Genomic DNA, 17,536 nt, shown 5'->3' with positions numbered 1-17,536 from the left:
AATAGTCTTGTCAGCTCTAGAAATGAGAATGATTTACTCTGTCATTTTCCCTCCATTGATCACTGCTCTATTGCTAAAATTTATCATTTCTCCATTTCCCCTTTTAATCTGATGTCTTTAGTTTTATGACTTGCAATGTATTATAACTTCACCACAGCATGTGTGATATGTCAAATGGGAAGCCTTGGGAGCTGAGTCAAGTTCCAGTGGAGCTTATGGATGCCAAACTCTCAAACACAGCAGAGTTTGACCAGAGATTGTGCTGCTCCAATTCAAATAGAGGTGTTTTCTCCTGAGAGCGGAAAAGTCAAGCAAACACCACTTATCAGGGTTCACCACTAACATGTACTCCAAGCAGCTACCAGGACAATTCAGCCTGACTCTCCAATTAAACTGATCCTGCGCGGGTCTATGAGAGAGAAGACAAAGGGAGAGGCAGCTCTTTGATCCTCTACTCCTGTGGTTTCCAAACTTTTTAATACTGCAGCTGCCTTACAGATCATTGGTCACTCCCCACAACCAAATACCCCTTCTTTTTTTTTTTTTTAATCAAGGGTTCAGAATATTAGATTCAGGGAGGACACTAAAGTTTGGATGGTTTTGTAACTTTTATCAACTATATATAGTTAGTTTAATTATATAATCTGATCTAATCAAGGTTTTTAAAACAGACAATTTGAAAATATGGATTTTTAGCATGTTCAGAACAGCCTAAGATTTTAGTGAGAACAGTATAGTTGTAAAATGTTTTGAATGAATCTCTGATAGTGCCAAAGGTAAGTTGTTTTCCATGTTTAAACAATTTCTTTTTTTAGCTGTCACAGAAATAATTGCTGAAAACGCAGACTGGCAGGAAGTGAATGGAAGCAGCACTTCCATAGCTGTGTCACTGAGTTCCTCATATTCTCCTTCTACAGAAATTTATAATTCCTGATTTGTTAGATTTGAAAACTTGGTGTTCAGCGTGTGATCAGTTAACAATTCTAAGAGATTTTCTTGAGGTCGAGATATTTCAGATTGGTATGGAGTCAACTGTTACCAAGAACAGGTTTCACATCTAATCGGTATCTGGAGATTCATGTTCAACTCCAGGGAAATATTCATCAAAAAGGAAATACAATATAGACATATGAGTTTTGGTCTTTAATAGCATTTTTTATTTTTTATTTATTTTTTTTTTTTTTAAAGTGTGATAACACTGGAAACATCTTGGTAACTTCCTTTTCAATGTGGCATCTCCAAAGGCAAAGCTTCTCTAGGAATCCCCTGATTTTCTCTTTCAGTGTATTTGTATTCCTACCTGGAAGTGTTAGGCCCAGTGCATTCAGTTTGCCAAATATGTCTACCAGGTAAACTAACAAGGTCAAGAAATCAGTACTACACGTGGAATCTATAAGGTCTGTTTTCCCAAGGAGGAAAATTCTAAATTCATCAAGCAATTCAAAGGTATGTTGTAACACTTCCCACATGACAACCACCTGACTTCACTGTGAAATAGAAACTGACTGTGGTCAGAGCCCATCTTTTGACAGCATACTAAAATGTGTTCACTGTCTGGGATTTTATAAAATTAATGAGTTCCAGAAGGATAGCTGTGTTTGCTGTTTTGCTAAAAAACAGACAGAGTACTGTGGCACCTTAAAGACTAAAATTTATTTGGGCATAAGCTTTCATGGACAGAAACCTGATGCATCCGATGAAGTGGGTTTCTGTCCACGAAAGCTTATGCCCAAATAAATCTGTTGGTCTTTAAGGTGCCGCAGGACTCTTGCTATAAAATTAATAACATTAAGAATGTTGAGGACCTCATGTACTTCAGGCTGCTACTTCGATACCAAAGCTTAGCGATAAACCATGCAATGTGTCCAATCTGCTGCTGGTGCCACTTTCTTTACTCATGCTGCAACCCCACTGTTCTTTCTTGTCATGGCTACACCCCATCGTGCACGTCTCCCCATATATATAGCCCAGTTAAGACCTTCATCTACTATGAATTTAATCATGGCTGTTGAATATGCAACATTTCCTCACCAGATGTTCAAGTTGGGATTTCTTCAAAAATATAAAAGTTTTCCAGTTGTTGTCTGTGCTTTAACAAATCTCACATAACACAGAAGCTGCGCCATGTTGGCTAGTCTGTGGATTCACAAAGCTGCAGTACCAAAATTAGAACAAGTTAAGAAAAGTCAATCAACTGGTCCTGGATGTTTTTTGCAAGGTGATGAGTGTGTTGATGGATGGTATTATTTGACACAGGAACTGTTTTCAGTGCCATGGCTGCTTGTTCCCCAATCATAATTCAAGGCCACAACATAAGATTCTAAGACTTTTTTTAGAAACAGTTGCCTCTTTAGAAATGACTTTCTTCCGTACCCTCCCCCGCTTTAATTGCTCTGACGAAAAATCCACTGCTGCTGTTCATGAATTCCGGATGTTTGGTTTCTAAATGTCTGTCTTTTCCCTGGCCTCATGCTAACATGTGAAAACAAAACACATATTCTGGCTCTGGATTTATGCAGTAATATCAAGACACAAAAATCCAAACAATATAACTCTCACCCTGCTGTCTACTCTTCTTCCTTTTCTGTTTAACATTATTAAAATCATCTCTCTTCAGATGAATGTTTGCTACTGGTAAAACTACTGAATGCTTCCCCTTACAGGGAGTCTCTCAGCTGAAGGCCCCCTGTAAGAGCGGAGGACAGAGAGCGGCTTCCAGCCCACAGCTGCAGTGTAAGGTGCAAACCTTTAGATAAAATACAGGTGATTTTTTAGATCCTATTTTAATAGCATCTTAATTAAAAAAAAAAGCCCAATGGTCATATTGATTAAATTTCCTCCCTCACTGAAAACTGGGGAGCCGTGACTCACAGTTTGGGAGGCACTGCTACAGACCACACCTTCATAATCACTAGAAATCTAAATTTTATTCTGAAGAATGGATTGCCCTACATTTACATACACACTGTGCTGTACTGCACATTGTGACGGTCTTTTTTGTGGCTTCTGCAGGACAAGGTTTTTCAAAACTAAACCTGAACAAAAACTACATGTTGTCTTCTGTGAGTCAAGATCCTTAGGAACTCTGATGACTGGCAGACAGCTGTAAATATAATGCTTGACAAGTCAGTCCAAACAGACACCAAAATGAGTTTTGCCCTGATCCACTCATGCAACTCAATGTGAGTGGCTGCGAGTTTTGGGTTTTTTTAATAATAGTTCAATAGTCTGAACAAAGTTTGTTTTAAAATAAAAATCATTTATTTATGAAAACAGAAATTGGCTTGTTCATTTGTATTAATACAGAGTGGTATGTAAACATGGTGTACAGAAAATCTGAATTTTGGCAGGGGTTGGACAAGTAGGGCACAGGAGTTATTCCTTTTGAGGAGTGAGGGAGCATGGTAGCAGGCGTGGGTTAACTGCATGATATTTCACAGTTCTAGGAGAAAAAACAAAGCTAAAGCTGGCACTGGGAGGGGTAGAGTAGCACTGACTGTCTGACCCTCTTTTCATGCAGCCAGCACCAGTGGCTCTCAGAGAGGGTGTGAAAGAGAGAAAGAAATTTCCCGCTTATCACAACCAGAGTATATGTGAGGAGGGGAAAATTGGAATTTACCTGACACTTACTAGCTTGAAGCAATTAAAGATGGTGCTTGAGAATAAGATGACCCTAGTATAAATATTTCTGAGCAGCTGGGGACTGCAAGGCACTGTGCTTGTCACCAAGTTGTCGCCCCATGACCTCACCAATGTATCTCTCCACGTCTTTCTTACAAGATTCTAGCATATTTACTGACTCATTCTCACTCGAGAAACAGTAACAAGCAAATGAAAAATAAAGTTGATTACCTAGTAGACATGCAGCCAAATATCCATGTCTAAAACACGTTATCCATATTATTCACCTTGTCAGCCAGGAAGACACTGTCTTTCATATTTCTGGGTTACTACTGTAGCTATTTGGTTTAAGCTATATTGTGTATAAGTAATGTAAAGAAAAATAAATATATCCTTGTTGTGATTGCATTTCATTTGTAAATTTGGCTATTTTTCCTCATGGATATAATTTCCTATGTTTAAATCACGTTTACTGCAAGGAATGGTCAAGAAAATCATCTCAGATCCCAATCATTGACCACTCAAATCTCTCCCTTCAAATTCACATCTTTCAGAAGGCCTTCTAACAATAACTAAGCATTACAGATTAATTGCTTAACAATTATATATACAAAGTAAGATGGAAGAAGTGATCTTCCATCTATTTACTTTATCCACATTTTATGTCTGAATTTAATGCATATATATGCAAAATTGCATGTGGACAGTCCAGTTTGTAGAATTTGTAGATTATAAATAAACTGGGACAGGGACTGTTTTACTTCACATACTGTACTTTAAAGAGCACGCTCTCAGTGCTCTACAGACCATAATAATTAAATAATTCCTAATGTTGGTGTCATTGTTCTGTCCTTCAACTGCTATTTTTGACTTGTGCATTTTAATTCAATTCTTCTCTTTAGAACAATTATTATTTTATCCATGTCTTAGGAGTCTTGCTATTGAAAAGAAGGTTGAAAAAGGAAAGAAAAGGCTTTCAGTGATTCAATTTTATTTCCATTTCAATTATTATTTCGGTAAAATAAACAGCATTGGTGATGTCTTCCCTTACGAATTCTCTTAGCTAACAGTTACAGAACAGTCTTGCCTAAAAAGAATTTTAAAATTGAAATGCTTAAGCAGTAGTGTCTCCAGTTAAATCTTTCCAAATCCAGGGTGCCAGATAACTAGCACTGAATAGACACAGAAAGGAAGGCCAAAAAGACATGCAGCCAAAACTCACAAACTGAGTCTCTTCACTTGAACATTAGCTTAAAATACTACCCATGAAGAAAAATAAACTTCTCTCTATATTCTTCCTTTCACAGGGAATGGCTAGTTTTGAAAAATGTATGCAGGAAAAATATTAGCTATTACTAAAGGCAATGAAGTTTCAAATCCCAAGAAAGGAAACTTGTATTTTACATAGAATAATAAAGGGGAGATTTCTAACAAGATTTTATCAGCCATGTAGTTAATGTTGCCCTCTGAGTTTTATGGTTTATTCTTTAGAGTTAATATTGTTTTAATCTACCACTGATTTCCCTAAGTTCAGTGATTTATTAATTTTTTTTGAAAGTGCATTACCTGGATGTATAATTTATAAATGCTCATACTTTATGAAAAGTGCACTGGCAAGAAATTAGCTGAAAAATTCAACTATTATGGAACATTTTGTTGCTCCTACCAGATACTACATCCCAAATTCTCCATTGGCCTGGATAGTGTCCCCTGAGACTGTCAGAAATTGGTGGAAGCCAGCCAACAGGCCAGCTTCTTCCTTTAGAAAACTCCAGCGTCTTCTAAGGTAGAAGACGAAGAATGTAGAAAAACTACTTCTAATGTAGTTGCATAATGGCTGGTTTTAAAGGGACCATGCTCCAACTAATGCAGCCCCTTTAAAGCCAGCTGGCATCCTTCCTCTTCACTGCATTTCAGGTTAAGTGAGCCCCAGAGCACAGTGGAGAATACAGCACAACCCAGAGATATTACCAATCTTTAGTTAAACCCATATTCTCTGAGGCAAAGCTGGACCTAAATTCTACAGCAAGAATGTCTGGTTTCAATAGCATGCCAGTTCAGGAAACAGGAAATTCTGCAGCAGATTCAGGAAAATTAAAATGGGAGGTTTCTATGGACTTAAATATGAAAATGAATAACACAAGCAGTAGAACAGTCTGTATTAATTATTACATTAAATTTAGATTATACTGCCATCCAGTTTTCAGTGTGATGCAGATTTTGGTACTGAGAATGTATCTTTTCATTAAAGAAGCTGCTGGAGGAAAGATGAAGGTTCTAATATGTGGGTAGAGGCCAGTTCAGGCTTTTGGCATCCAGGAAGGTGAGAAAGATAGTGTAAGGTTCTGGAACCCAGGAAGCAACTCAGGCTTTCAGCAATAAGAAGTATATGTATCTCCTTTCCTTCCCGCCCACAGACAGTTGGATTTTAAATCTTTTGAGAGGGCTTGTTTTCTTTTACCAATCCAGCAACGCTTGACAGCTGTGAGATATCTCATTGTATCTGGCCTCAATTAATGAGATTGAAATCTATAAAATGGATTAGTTTGATATTTTCTGTAGCAGTGAAATGGTTATCAGTCTTGACATTTAAATGTCATCTGGAGGATGATGAGTTAAAACCCCATTAAGATTAAATGAGAGTAGATCAGACCTTTTACATCTTCTGTTATGCTGGTTATGCGCAAATGCAGTAGGATAACGTTGCACTGGGTTACATTTTTTTCACAAATGTACGAGCTAGAACATATTTTGGATTAAATCTTATATGTATTTAAACTATTCTGTCCTAATGGATAGATTATGCAGCAAAGTACTGCAGACACTGAATCAAGTAATACCCAAAGTCTTGGTTTAGCTAAATTGCAGGGTGGTATTTGATGTTGTACTTCTAAATATTCAATGCAATATTTTTAAGAGGAAGGTGCATTTAGAGTACTCATTTAAAAACTCCTAAGCGTGCAATGTTTCCCATAAATGCATACATTTCATTAATATTCATAATTGTATACATAAAACTTAAAATTTAGCTAGTGTTCAGATGTTATTTGATATAACTTTAGTACACATTGTTCAAATATGTTGTCTGAAATTGACAGTCGGCTTTTCTATGTTTAATAGTTTACATGTTTGCATGTAGACTACCTTGAACTTTACTTGAATGACAAAATCCACAGCTTCCCATAGCCCATTGAAGGTGAAAGCACCAATTACTGCAACATAATTATACCTTTCATTCGTCTCTCTTTTTTAAGTGTGCATATAAACCTCCTGCACAGTAGCTCTGTCTGAAACCCCCATAATAGGGTCCTGCACACCTGGTAAATTTCACACTTACATTATACTAGAATTAAGCAAAGTATTAATGTCTAGATCAGAGTGATTACACAAGTTCAAATTTTTGTAAACATAAAAATCAACTCACTGTCTTCAAGTGCATGCCTAACATATATATATGCAGCACTCCAAGGAGCAATGATGTCAGATAAAAATAATTCTTTGCCTTCTTCACCAATATACAACTATTTACACACCAAAGTCTAACATCTTTAGAAACTTTCCAAAACACAAAACGACAGACAAGAAAATTGCTCCTTCAGGCAGGATTAGCATTTGCAGGATATCCTATTAGCCAATTATTCACAGCTTCACTTATCAGAGCTCAACACTAGGTCTTTCAGTGAGATTCACTATGAGATTAATGTCCAGGAACAGAACAGGTCCATCTGCATTATCCAAGTACCGTAAAAGTCCAACTCAGATTATAGTACAGCTGAAACTATATTCAGCTGATACTGGAACAAGCACTTTTTTTGCAGGGCAACACAGACAGACACACAGCCAATGCCCTTGTAGGGACTTGATAATTAATTTAGGATGAGATTTACAAAAGCATTGGTCAAACTCTTTCTCACTGAAATTAACGGTAAAATTCCCAATAACTTCAGGGAGGGCAGAGTTAGGTCAGCATTGAGCACTTTCAAAAAAAAAGTTTAAACAGTATTTAATTTTGGCAGAATCAATGACTGTCAGTTCTAGAAAACAATAAAGAGCAAAAGGTTTACAAATGGTCAACTGTGAAGCATGGATGATTGATCACACCAGCCACTCCTAGTCCCACAACGAGGATTTTTTCCACTGCTGGGATTGCTTTGACAATCTTCAGAATAAACTATGTTTCTTGCAGGGAAACTCTAACAAATCTCTTAAATCAATTCACATTTCTAACTCCCACTGACTTCAAAGGCATGATTTCAACATTGGGTCCTCAACAAGTCCATGATTGCCCCCAAGTGACTTTTACAGTGTAAGATTTCAATTGTTATTTGCTATGTGTTCCTGTTGTGTTAATAATCCTGAAAGCTGATGGCCACTTGCAATTAGAAAGTTATGGGGGAGAAGGGGGAAATCAGTTTCAAAGCCATGCTTCATCTAGACCAGTAGTTCTCAACTAGGGACACATGTATGCAGACGTCTTCCAGGAGGTACATCAACTCATTAGATATTTGCCTAGTTTTACAGCAGGCTACATAAAAAGCATTAGCAAAGTCAGTACAAACTAAAATTTCATACAGACTTGTTTATACTGCTCTATATACTGTATACTGAAATGCAAGTACAACATTTATATTCCAATTGACTTATTTTATAATTATTTGGTAAAAATGAGAAAGTAAGCAATTTTTCAGTAACAGTGTGCTGTGACACTTTTGTATTTTTAGGTCTGATTTTGTAAGCAAGTAGTTTTAAAGTGTGGTGAAACTTGGGGTACGCGAGACAAATCAGACTCCTGAAAGGGGTACACTCGTCTGGAAAGGCTGAGAACCACTGATCTAGGCTACAGCAGCCACATAACTTACCAGGTGGTCACACATGAAAACTAACCTATCCTTTAACTTCATGGCAAATGACAACGTGGGAGGAAGAAGAATTTAGGAAATTATGGTCCAGGCAACAGATGAAGATTGTGAAAGGAGAGAAATCTGAAGAAGCCCAGGATCAAACTGAGGATGGCAATTCATGGCCTTAAGAGTCCTAAAACAATGGCTGATTAATGGCCACAAAAAAGCCAATGAGAGTTTTTCGAAGATTTTGCATAGTACTTTTTCCCAATTATTATACAATAAGAAAGGATAATTAAAATAATGAAAAATGTTAAGCGTGTTTGGAGAGAGAAAAGGGAAGAGGACTACATATTTTAAAGAGGACCCAGAGAAAATCCAAACCACTGCAAGCAGCACTTCTGGTCATTCAGGCACCGATAGGATGAAAGTGATGCCTACTGTAAATCCAATTCATATACTGGGAAGCAGCAAGAGAGGCTTGAGTCACTTAAACGGAAAATAATTTGGAACACATTAAAATTTAAATTGTACCCACTGATTAGCAGGTTTAGGGAGGGGATTGAACCGCCAACTGATAGTTTGGGATTTGTTTATATTTCACGTCATGATTTCTTTAAGACTATTTGTTTTGTCAGGGGAAAAAAAATCAATGAAATATGAGTACATTTAGATGAGGATAAGTGATTGCAGAGGTTGTAAAAATATTAATGGTAACACCACTTCTAAAGCTCTATTTCTTCCAAGCTTCCTTCTTATGTTATATGTTTAAACACTGAAAAATGTGCAAGTTGAAATGGTTTTATATATAAATAGACTAATTTAATAGGACCATCCCAATGAAATTACGAAGCTTCATTAAAGAGAAAATACATTTATTAAGGCTATGTGTTTTTCTCTGAATTCGCACGTTTGCTTACGAAAATACAAAAAAAAAGTCCCAGAACATTCACCACACAAAAAATTAAATATGAAGATTATTGCTGAGATATTTAAAGGTGTCTAAAACAGTTATGTGCCTAACTTCCACTGAGATCCCCAGCTCCTTTAATTAATAATTAAGCATTGGAACAATTTACCAAGGGTTATGGTGGATCCTCCATCACTGACAACTTTTAAATGTTTTTCTGAAAGATTTGCTCTAGGAATTATTTTGGGGATGTTCTATGGCCTGTGTTCTACAGGAGGTCAGACTAGATGAAACTACGGTCCCTTCTGGCCTTGGAAACTATAAATCTAGAAAATGGGATTGGACTAACACCACCACCAAAGAGAACTCCAGCCCAGCTCAACTAGCTTCTTCTCTTCGCCCCAAACACACAGTTAATACCATCTAAGAGACTGTCAGACAAGATAGGAGGGATGGAAGGGCAAGGTGCCTTCTAAAAATCTCTCTCCAGCTAAAGGGAAAGGGAACAAGGAATATTGTTAAAATGAAAGCCTTACCTCATGCTTTACATTTCAAAAGCTTTCACTGTCTTTCCTTCTTTTCCTTATCTTTAATAAAGGGTTAAAATGATTTTTAATGGTGTGTTTGCCATGATACTAAGCAGGCTGAGATCTCTGGATACCAAACCCTGAACCTTGCTTAATGCTGGACAGTGACAGGGTCATGTTAATACTTCTGATTCTCTGGGCCCAAACATTCCATCTAAATTAATACACCACCACCAGTTGGTCATTTGGGACTATCCCCCTGGGAAGAAGAGACTTGGATCGTAAACTCATGGCTTCTCTTCACTGCGGAGTTAACTCAAGAACTAACTCAAGAGTTGCTCCTAACGTGAGTCCCATCCACACACAAAAAACCCTCGTACTTGAGTGTGCTGGTGGCTTTACATCTGAGCTGGCTGGTCCATCAGGGGGTACAGGATAAAACCCAAGTGCTGCTAATACCCAAGCTGCTAACACGACTACTCTTCAGTGTGGATGCAGGTTGTGTACTCTGATATATGTTTGGTGACTGTTTTCCTGAGTGTGGAGCATAAACCATAAACAAATAGATTTTATTTAAAGACAACTTATTGTAATATATAAACAAACAAAATGAACAACATACATAGTGGTTACATAGTTTCTTGACAACCGACCCTTTGGGACAAATTCTGCCCTCCAACATATATAGATAAATCTGGTGTAACTTAACTGTTCTTCCCCTGCCCCTCCCCCCCCGAAACTCTTATGTTTGGAGGATTTTAATCTGTCCTCAACTGAATTATTTCAGATTTACCCCCAGTGTAACTGAGGGCAGAATCTGCCTTTTCATTTTAATGGGTCTGGTTTTGCAGGGCATCATTAAGACATATTGCATCACATCAAATCAGAGTACTTTTTTGGTGTTATTTTACGTATGCCAACTATTTCTTTTTTCTACTCAAGAGGATGCATTTGCAATTCTGTCAGCCAGGTACTGAGGCATAGCTCAAAGAAAGATTATGGGGGACCACAGCTGTTCTTTGATGCTAAATATACATGATCCGTAGTTACAAATCATTCAAAAGAGTATGTGAATAAAATCTATTGGAAATAATTGTGTTTACTTTCAATATGGGTCCCAAGACAGCAAGGTACTTAAGCACGTGCCTAACTTTAAGCATATGATTAGACCCATTGAAGTCAATGGGACAAGTTACGCTTAGAATTACACATCTACTTCAATACCTTGCTAAATCTGGGCCTTTGTCAATAACCTAATAAGAAGAAATCAAATATATGTTCAGAAAACTCTTTACTTGTGCCTTGGAAAAGGAGTTCTTTGTACACAAAAGCAGATTGCTTCATTACATTGTTTTATCAAACATTTAGTTTGTGCTAAGGGAACTCAGGCCACATTTTTAAAGAAGAAATTCTTTATATATAATGCAACACCCTCCTGGAGACCATCAAGTCAAGAAGTCTAAGATGTTGCACTATAGTTGTTAGTTGGGAACTGTGGCAGACACGAAGGACAAACTGAAAAATTTTGCACGCTCACGCAGGATTGCAGTGGGCTTTCTTGGAAGCCTGCTGTCCACTTCTGAGCATAAAAAATGACTTTATATCAGACATGCCAACTCTCATGAATTTATCACAAGAGACACAATTTCCAAGGAAAATTAGGCCTAGCTCATGATCTTGTGCTAGACCTGCCAAATCTCAGGATTTTTTCCCTACTGGCAGCACAAGCCTTACAGGTGGGCAACTATTCAGGGCAAAGTGGTCAGGGTGGCACCATCTGAGTGGCACCAGTTGGTGGGCCTGGGCTGCTGGAGCAGGGGTGAGTGCAGGTTAGCCCGGCCTGGAGTCCCAGCTAGCTGGGCAGGGGGCGGACAATGCCATCAGGAGTTGCCAGCCTCATGGGGCGGCGCAGGCAGCATGGCTTGCCTCTGCAGAGTCAGAGTTCCCGCAAGCACGGTTATCAGAGTGTGAATGGCTAGGGGAGCCCCTGGCGGCCAGAGGGAAGCAGCTGCACTATCCTGGCTACAGCTCTCTCCAGAACTATGGAGGGGATCCACTGCACCAGAGGCACAACCTCCCCCTTTGGCCTGCCCACTTCTCCTCTCAACTGACCAACAGTTCTATCCCCCCTTAAATGGGTCTCCAGACTATGAAACACCCTCTGTATGGTTCATGTGAAGGTTTTTGAGGCATGATAGAGCCCCATGTATTTAATTTAGATATTCTATACGCAGGGTAATTATTCAGCAATAAAATGAATGCTTTTTGGTGGGGTGGTAGATTAATATGCAGCCTAAGGAATAACTGTTCTTATCCTTATGGTAGGAAAACCTTGTCCACACTGATCCTGTTATTACTAAATTAAATGTTTCATGCTTTCAAATTCTCCCCCAAAAAATGTGTTATGCTTATAATGTGGTTATGTTTTTATGTTATAAAAAAACTATCAAAGTAAAAGCAATGAAATTCAGAGTTAGAGCTACCACTTCCTTGACGAACACACATTGCTGGCCTGTATAGAGTACCACACATTCTACTCTCATTTACACCGGCAATACACTGATTTCAATAGGAATGTGCCAATATAACAACAGAACTTGGCCCACTGTATGTAAGATCTTCCTCCATCGTATCTACTAAGACAATTTTTTATAAATGTTAACATTTATCAGATCTTAACCTCACTGAAACAGCTCGATGTGTGTGTCAGTTTACAGTACAGACAATATGAAAGTATATTTTTACAAAATGATTCAAGCCAGACACAATGCAGACAGATGCTATGCAAGTCTCTACATACTGCTCTTCCAGTGTACCTCAATTTTGTCCATCAATGCTTACTATTTCAGTTCTGCCAAGCCCTGCTGAACTCTGTGATGATTTTGTAATGTGCAAGAATAGACAAAAGGTCAGACCAGAAAACTCACTTCACCTCTGACCTAAAACGTGATTTAAACCTAGATTCCCAGAAGCTCTCCCAGGGTCTTTTTGTTCAAAGAAACTAGTACGGATACTATTTTCATATCCATTCTCAAAGAGAAATTTCTGAAAGCCTACTTTTGAACATGGCATATAGAACACTCTATGGCAATTTCTTTGATAATACTTCACTGAATTTGTACTTACTGACTGTTCATTTAAATCCTGAGAGTCTTCCATGGAGGTAAACTTTTCTTTTCTTTTTCTTTTCCCCCACAACAGAAGTATCTTCCCTTTAATTTACAATTGGGGTGTCTAAATTTTAAAAAAAGAGAAAAAAAACATGTCATGAACTAATTCTTCTAAAGCATGTCTGGTATTAACAAATAGTCTAGGTGAAATCCTGGCCCCACCAAAGTCCATGGCAAAGCTCCCACTGGCTCCAATGTGGCCAGGATTTCACACTCTGTTTCAGCATGCCCAGTGTCACTTTGGAAAGCAGAAACTATTTGAAACACATAAACAGAAATACACACTTAAGTAATAATTCTTCAGCCCCTGCCAGAAAAAAAACAGTTCCGAAAACCAAGCAGTAGAAAAAAGCTAAAAATCTTTCATGCAAGCAGCTGTTTAAGCAGACAGCAAAAGATAATCTTCAGGTGAAAATATTAGAAAGGTAATTATAGAACACAGAACAAAAAACCCATAATACTCATTTAATGATAACCATTCACGATAGCCATTAAATGTCTAGCAGAGAAATGTTATATAATTAGAATGAAATCCTCTTTCTAAGGTCCATAAAATTCCTTTAGGATTAAACAAAATAGACAAAGTGACTTGAAGTCGGCAGTGTCCTACAGTGTGTTAAATAATAGGCCTTACCCTAATTATCTACTGTCTATACCTTCTCCAATAGAATGAGTAACCCACATCATTGCATCAAATGATGTAATTTGAAGTATGCACATTTTGTGACTTAAGAGATCAGTGTTGTAACAACTACTGCTTACTATGGAGCAATGGCCATTTTACCATACTATATTCCCAGATACAAATGATGTTAACATGGTGTTAAGGTTGAGAGTATACAGCAGTAATTTAGGGTAAAATGTATTACAGGGATGTTGCAATTATCTCCTAGCCAAGCATAGTAAACATAGGAAATGCAGAGTCAAGTTAAACTTAAAAGAAATCCAAACATGCTAATGTAGGGAAATGCAGAGTTAGGGCATTGAAACAAACTTAACTTTTTGCCCTTTGTTTTGTTTAGGTTTTGGTTTTTTTAATAAAAAATTTAATACATGAAGACTAAACAAGGAATCTAAAGAAAAAGTTACCAGGTAATATCTCTAATGATTTGAAGATATGAATTATCAATCTTAAATAATTTATTTTAAATTTTAACTTCTATGGCAATATTCACCCATATGCTCCGGCTACGTTATGCCATTCTGGAGCAGCACAAAACAACCTGAGCATGCTTGCCAGTTAAACTGCATTTACTTGACAAGAGCACTGCAAAGCAGCTCGGGCTGTATCCCACTCCCACCTGCCTTCCACATTGTCTTGGACACACAGACCTCAAATTCCACCTGCCTCTTGCACCTCTCTACATTTCTCTTCCTTCTTACTTCCAAAATCTGCCCCCATCCTGAACCAAACACACTAGTTAATCAATTACTTGTAAACAGTTAGAAAATTAATTCTGTACTCCAAGATAATGTTGCATTCTTCATACATAACAAAGTGGTTGAATTCCTGCTTTAAGTTCAAAACTCAACTCAAGTTCAAAACCATAAATGGCGCTTCCATAATACCTAGAACTACTGATCTCATTTTTACATCTTTAAGGGCTGGATCCAAACTGCTCTGAAGTCAATAGAGATAGCTTTTGCACCTTTTCTTGAAAGAAACAGAAATGTATTTATATTTTAAATAATTTAAATATACACAGTAAAATCCTGCCCCTATTGCCATTAACGAAAGTGCAGTTAGGATTTCACCCATAGAATTGATGTATACACTTCCAAAAACATATACATATATGAATTCTATTCACACTGACACATATTGGCAAATAAATCAATAAATATGTGCCAAGTCCATGTAGAACTTGGAAAAAACTTGATTAGTTAACTGGTCTTTCTTTATTGAATTTATTGATTTACAAGTGAAATATAACCACAAGAATGTATAATTAGAGATGTCACTTGTATAAGATGTATTATTCTGAATATGCCTGATATTTTTAACCAATTTCAAAACTTTTTTGTGCACTTGGTAGTTAGACCTGTTCTAATTTTGCACCAATGTACTATGATACATAAGGAGTACTTTGTTGCTTATCTTTATGTTGTCTCAAAATTTAAGTGAACTGTTATGATTAAATCTGAATTAATACTTATGTAAATATTCTAATACTCTTAATATTTTAAGAGCCCAAATGATGTTACACTTTGAACCAACTATAAACACATTATTGTTTACACAATAATTTTATAATGGTTACTATACCAATGGCATTGAAACCATATCCTTTAGAGTTTGTTCTACAGTTTGCAAGAGAGGAAAAAAAGTGATTCAAATAAGACCTGCATTACTCCTAATAAAGATATAAAACTAAGAGATAATAGCAACCTCGTGCTGTTTTATGAGGCAATAATCTAGTTACCAATTCAATCTTGTAGTTTATCCTATCAAGAGAACCAGATTTAAAAACAGAGGGATAGTACTGTTATCCCTATTATACTGCAGTGTTTTTAACTGCTTTTAACTATTTTTAAAAAATTGTTAAATGGTTTTAAACTCATAGACAAGCCAGTAAGAAGAAAAACATCTGTTTCTCTTCTTGATCTGGTCCTCACAAATGTGGCTTTACAGCTGATGAAGTGTTTTATGCTTCAAGATAAAAATGTTACCTTTTCAAGAAGTGTCTTAATTAGGAGGATTCCTGACTTCCTGATCAACAAATGTATTTTTTTTTATCTCAGTATGTAAAACACTTCATCAAGTTTAAAGCTGCAACTTTCAGAACTGGATCTAGAGCAAAAACATGTGTTTCTACCTAGTGATGTACACACAAGTTTAGAGCAATGAAAAACAATTTTTAAAACTCTCTTTAACTGCTTGTAACACACATGATTTAAGGGGGAAAAAAAGATTTTGGCTTAGAAGGAAGCAAGGTTGTGATCTCTCCAATAATAGTGACTGATTGTAATCTTCTATTCAGCAGAAAGTTAGGGTTACGATGAAATAATCAGACTGATGAGAAGTGAGTAGGGTGAGATTCTGTGCTCCACTTCTTGGAGGTGCAACACAGAACTTTCAGCCATGGGAACTGGAAAGTCAAAGTGGCTTTCAACTACTTGCACCCTTCCATTTCTAGACTACTCCAGTCTCAAACTGCCTCCAGAATAACTTCAATAAATGGAGTTCCAAAATAGAATGGTCATCTTTTCTTCATTTCCCTCCAGCACAGATAATTTGGGAGGAGAATGTGCCACCCCTCACTTCAGTAAAAATTTCCTTTTTAAAGTAAAAGCATAGGGAAGTCTGTGTGGCCTACCAAAGCGATCTGCCCATGCAACCTTAATTCAGCCCCCATTATGTGTATGCATTATGATAGTGATTAATTATATGATCATATACTATTTTTTCCCACAGGATCCCTGCCTCATTCAGTGCACAGGATAGATGGTGCTCTGGGAATTAATCGGGGCTATGTAGTGAAGTAGGCTGCTTGTAGGATCCTTGCCTCATTTGCTCTAGAAATGGGAAGGTAAGTAGAGAATGAAGACAGATAAATAAATAAAGAGAAAGGATGGTCTTATGGTTAAGGGTGATAGCCACAAAGAGATGTACCTCTACCACAGACTTCCTATTTGATGCTGAGGAAGCCACTTAAAAGAAAAGTTTGACAGGTGGCTATGAACTGTGCATTCCTGATTTTCTGAGTACCCAACATGAGATACCTGGGATGACACACAGAAGTTCTCGGTACTCACAACTGCCACTGACATTAATGGGAGCTGTAGATAGTCCAAATATCTAGAATTGAGGTACTCTGGTCTGCAGAAATTAACACAGCATTAGAAGTAGAAGGCTGTGAATTCTAATCCTGGCTCTGCCACTCATTCATTGTGGGGCTTCAGGCAAGTCTCTTTGTCTTAGCTTCCCCATCTGTAAATTAAGAATACCTCAGCATCTCCTCACTTATCTCACAAGGGTGATATGGAGATAATTTCATCAATATTTGTGAGACAATCAGATAGTAATGAGAGCCCTAGGGAAGATAATGAAGACATGAATAATTCCCTTTTCAGTGCAGAGTACCCTTGTGGATCGATACATTCTATTTACATGATCACATACTACTTTTTTCAAAAGATCCCTGCCTCATTCAGTGCACAGGATGGATGCACAGGAAGCGGAATTAAGAATGCATGGACAATCACACATTAGCATGTCCTAACTTTCAAATGCTTATTTTACAACCTAAAAACATGATATATATGTAACTTATTGTGATGTTAACTTACCCTGGTCTTAAAAAATATTCACGGAAATAAAGTGCATGAAGCAGCCCAAAGCTTTTGAGTCCATTAGACACTAAAGCTGTTTATTCCAATGCAATGAACGCTGTTCAACAAGATTAAAAAATGCTGTTCTATCATAACAATTTCACTGTAAAAGAATCTTTTGAAGGGGCTGGAAAG

General features: G+C 37.3%; 1 protein-coding gene across 6 annotated transcripts in view; it reads right to left on the bottom strand.

Moving 5' to 3' along the window:
- Nucleotides 1-17,536, bottom strand: part of EYA4 (EYA transcriptional coactivator and phosphatase 4) — a 184,523-nt gene that overhangs the window by 151,165 nt on the left and 15,822 nt on the right. For all 6 annotated transcript variants that reach the window (XM_067542251.1, XM_067542250.1, XM_067542252.1 and 3 more), the window contains one exon: nucleotides 13,026-13,133. In XM_067542251.1, coding sequence (XP_067398352.1) covers nucleotides 13,026-13,058 — 33 coding nt within the window. In that variant the 5' untranslated portion in view covers nucleotides 13,059-13,133. The remainder of the gene's footprint in view (nucleotides 1-13,025; nucleotides 13,134-17,536) is intronic.

Source organism: Emydura macquarii, unplaced genomic scaffold, assembly GCF_026122565.2.
Source record: "Emydura macquarii macquarii isolate MOO-44397 ecotype Brisbane River unplaced genomic scaffold, CSIRO-AGI_Emac_v2 contig_705, whole genome shotgun sequence".
NCBI classification, from domain to species: domain Eukaryota; kingdom Metazoa; phylum Chordata; order Testudines; family Chelidae; genus Emydura; species Emydura macquarii.
Note: the sequence above shows the minus strand (reverse complement) of the source record. Positions and strands in the feature narration are given on the sequence as shown.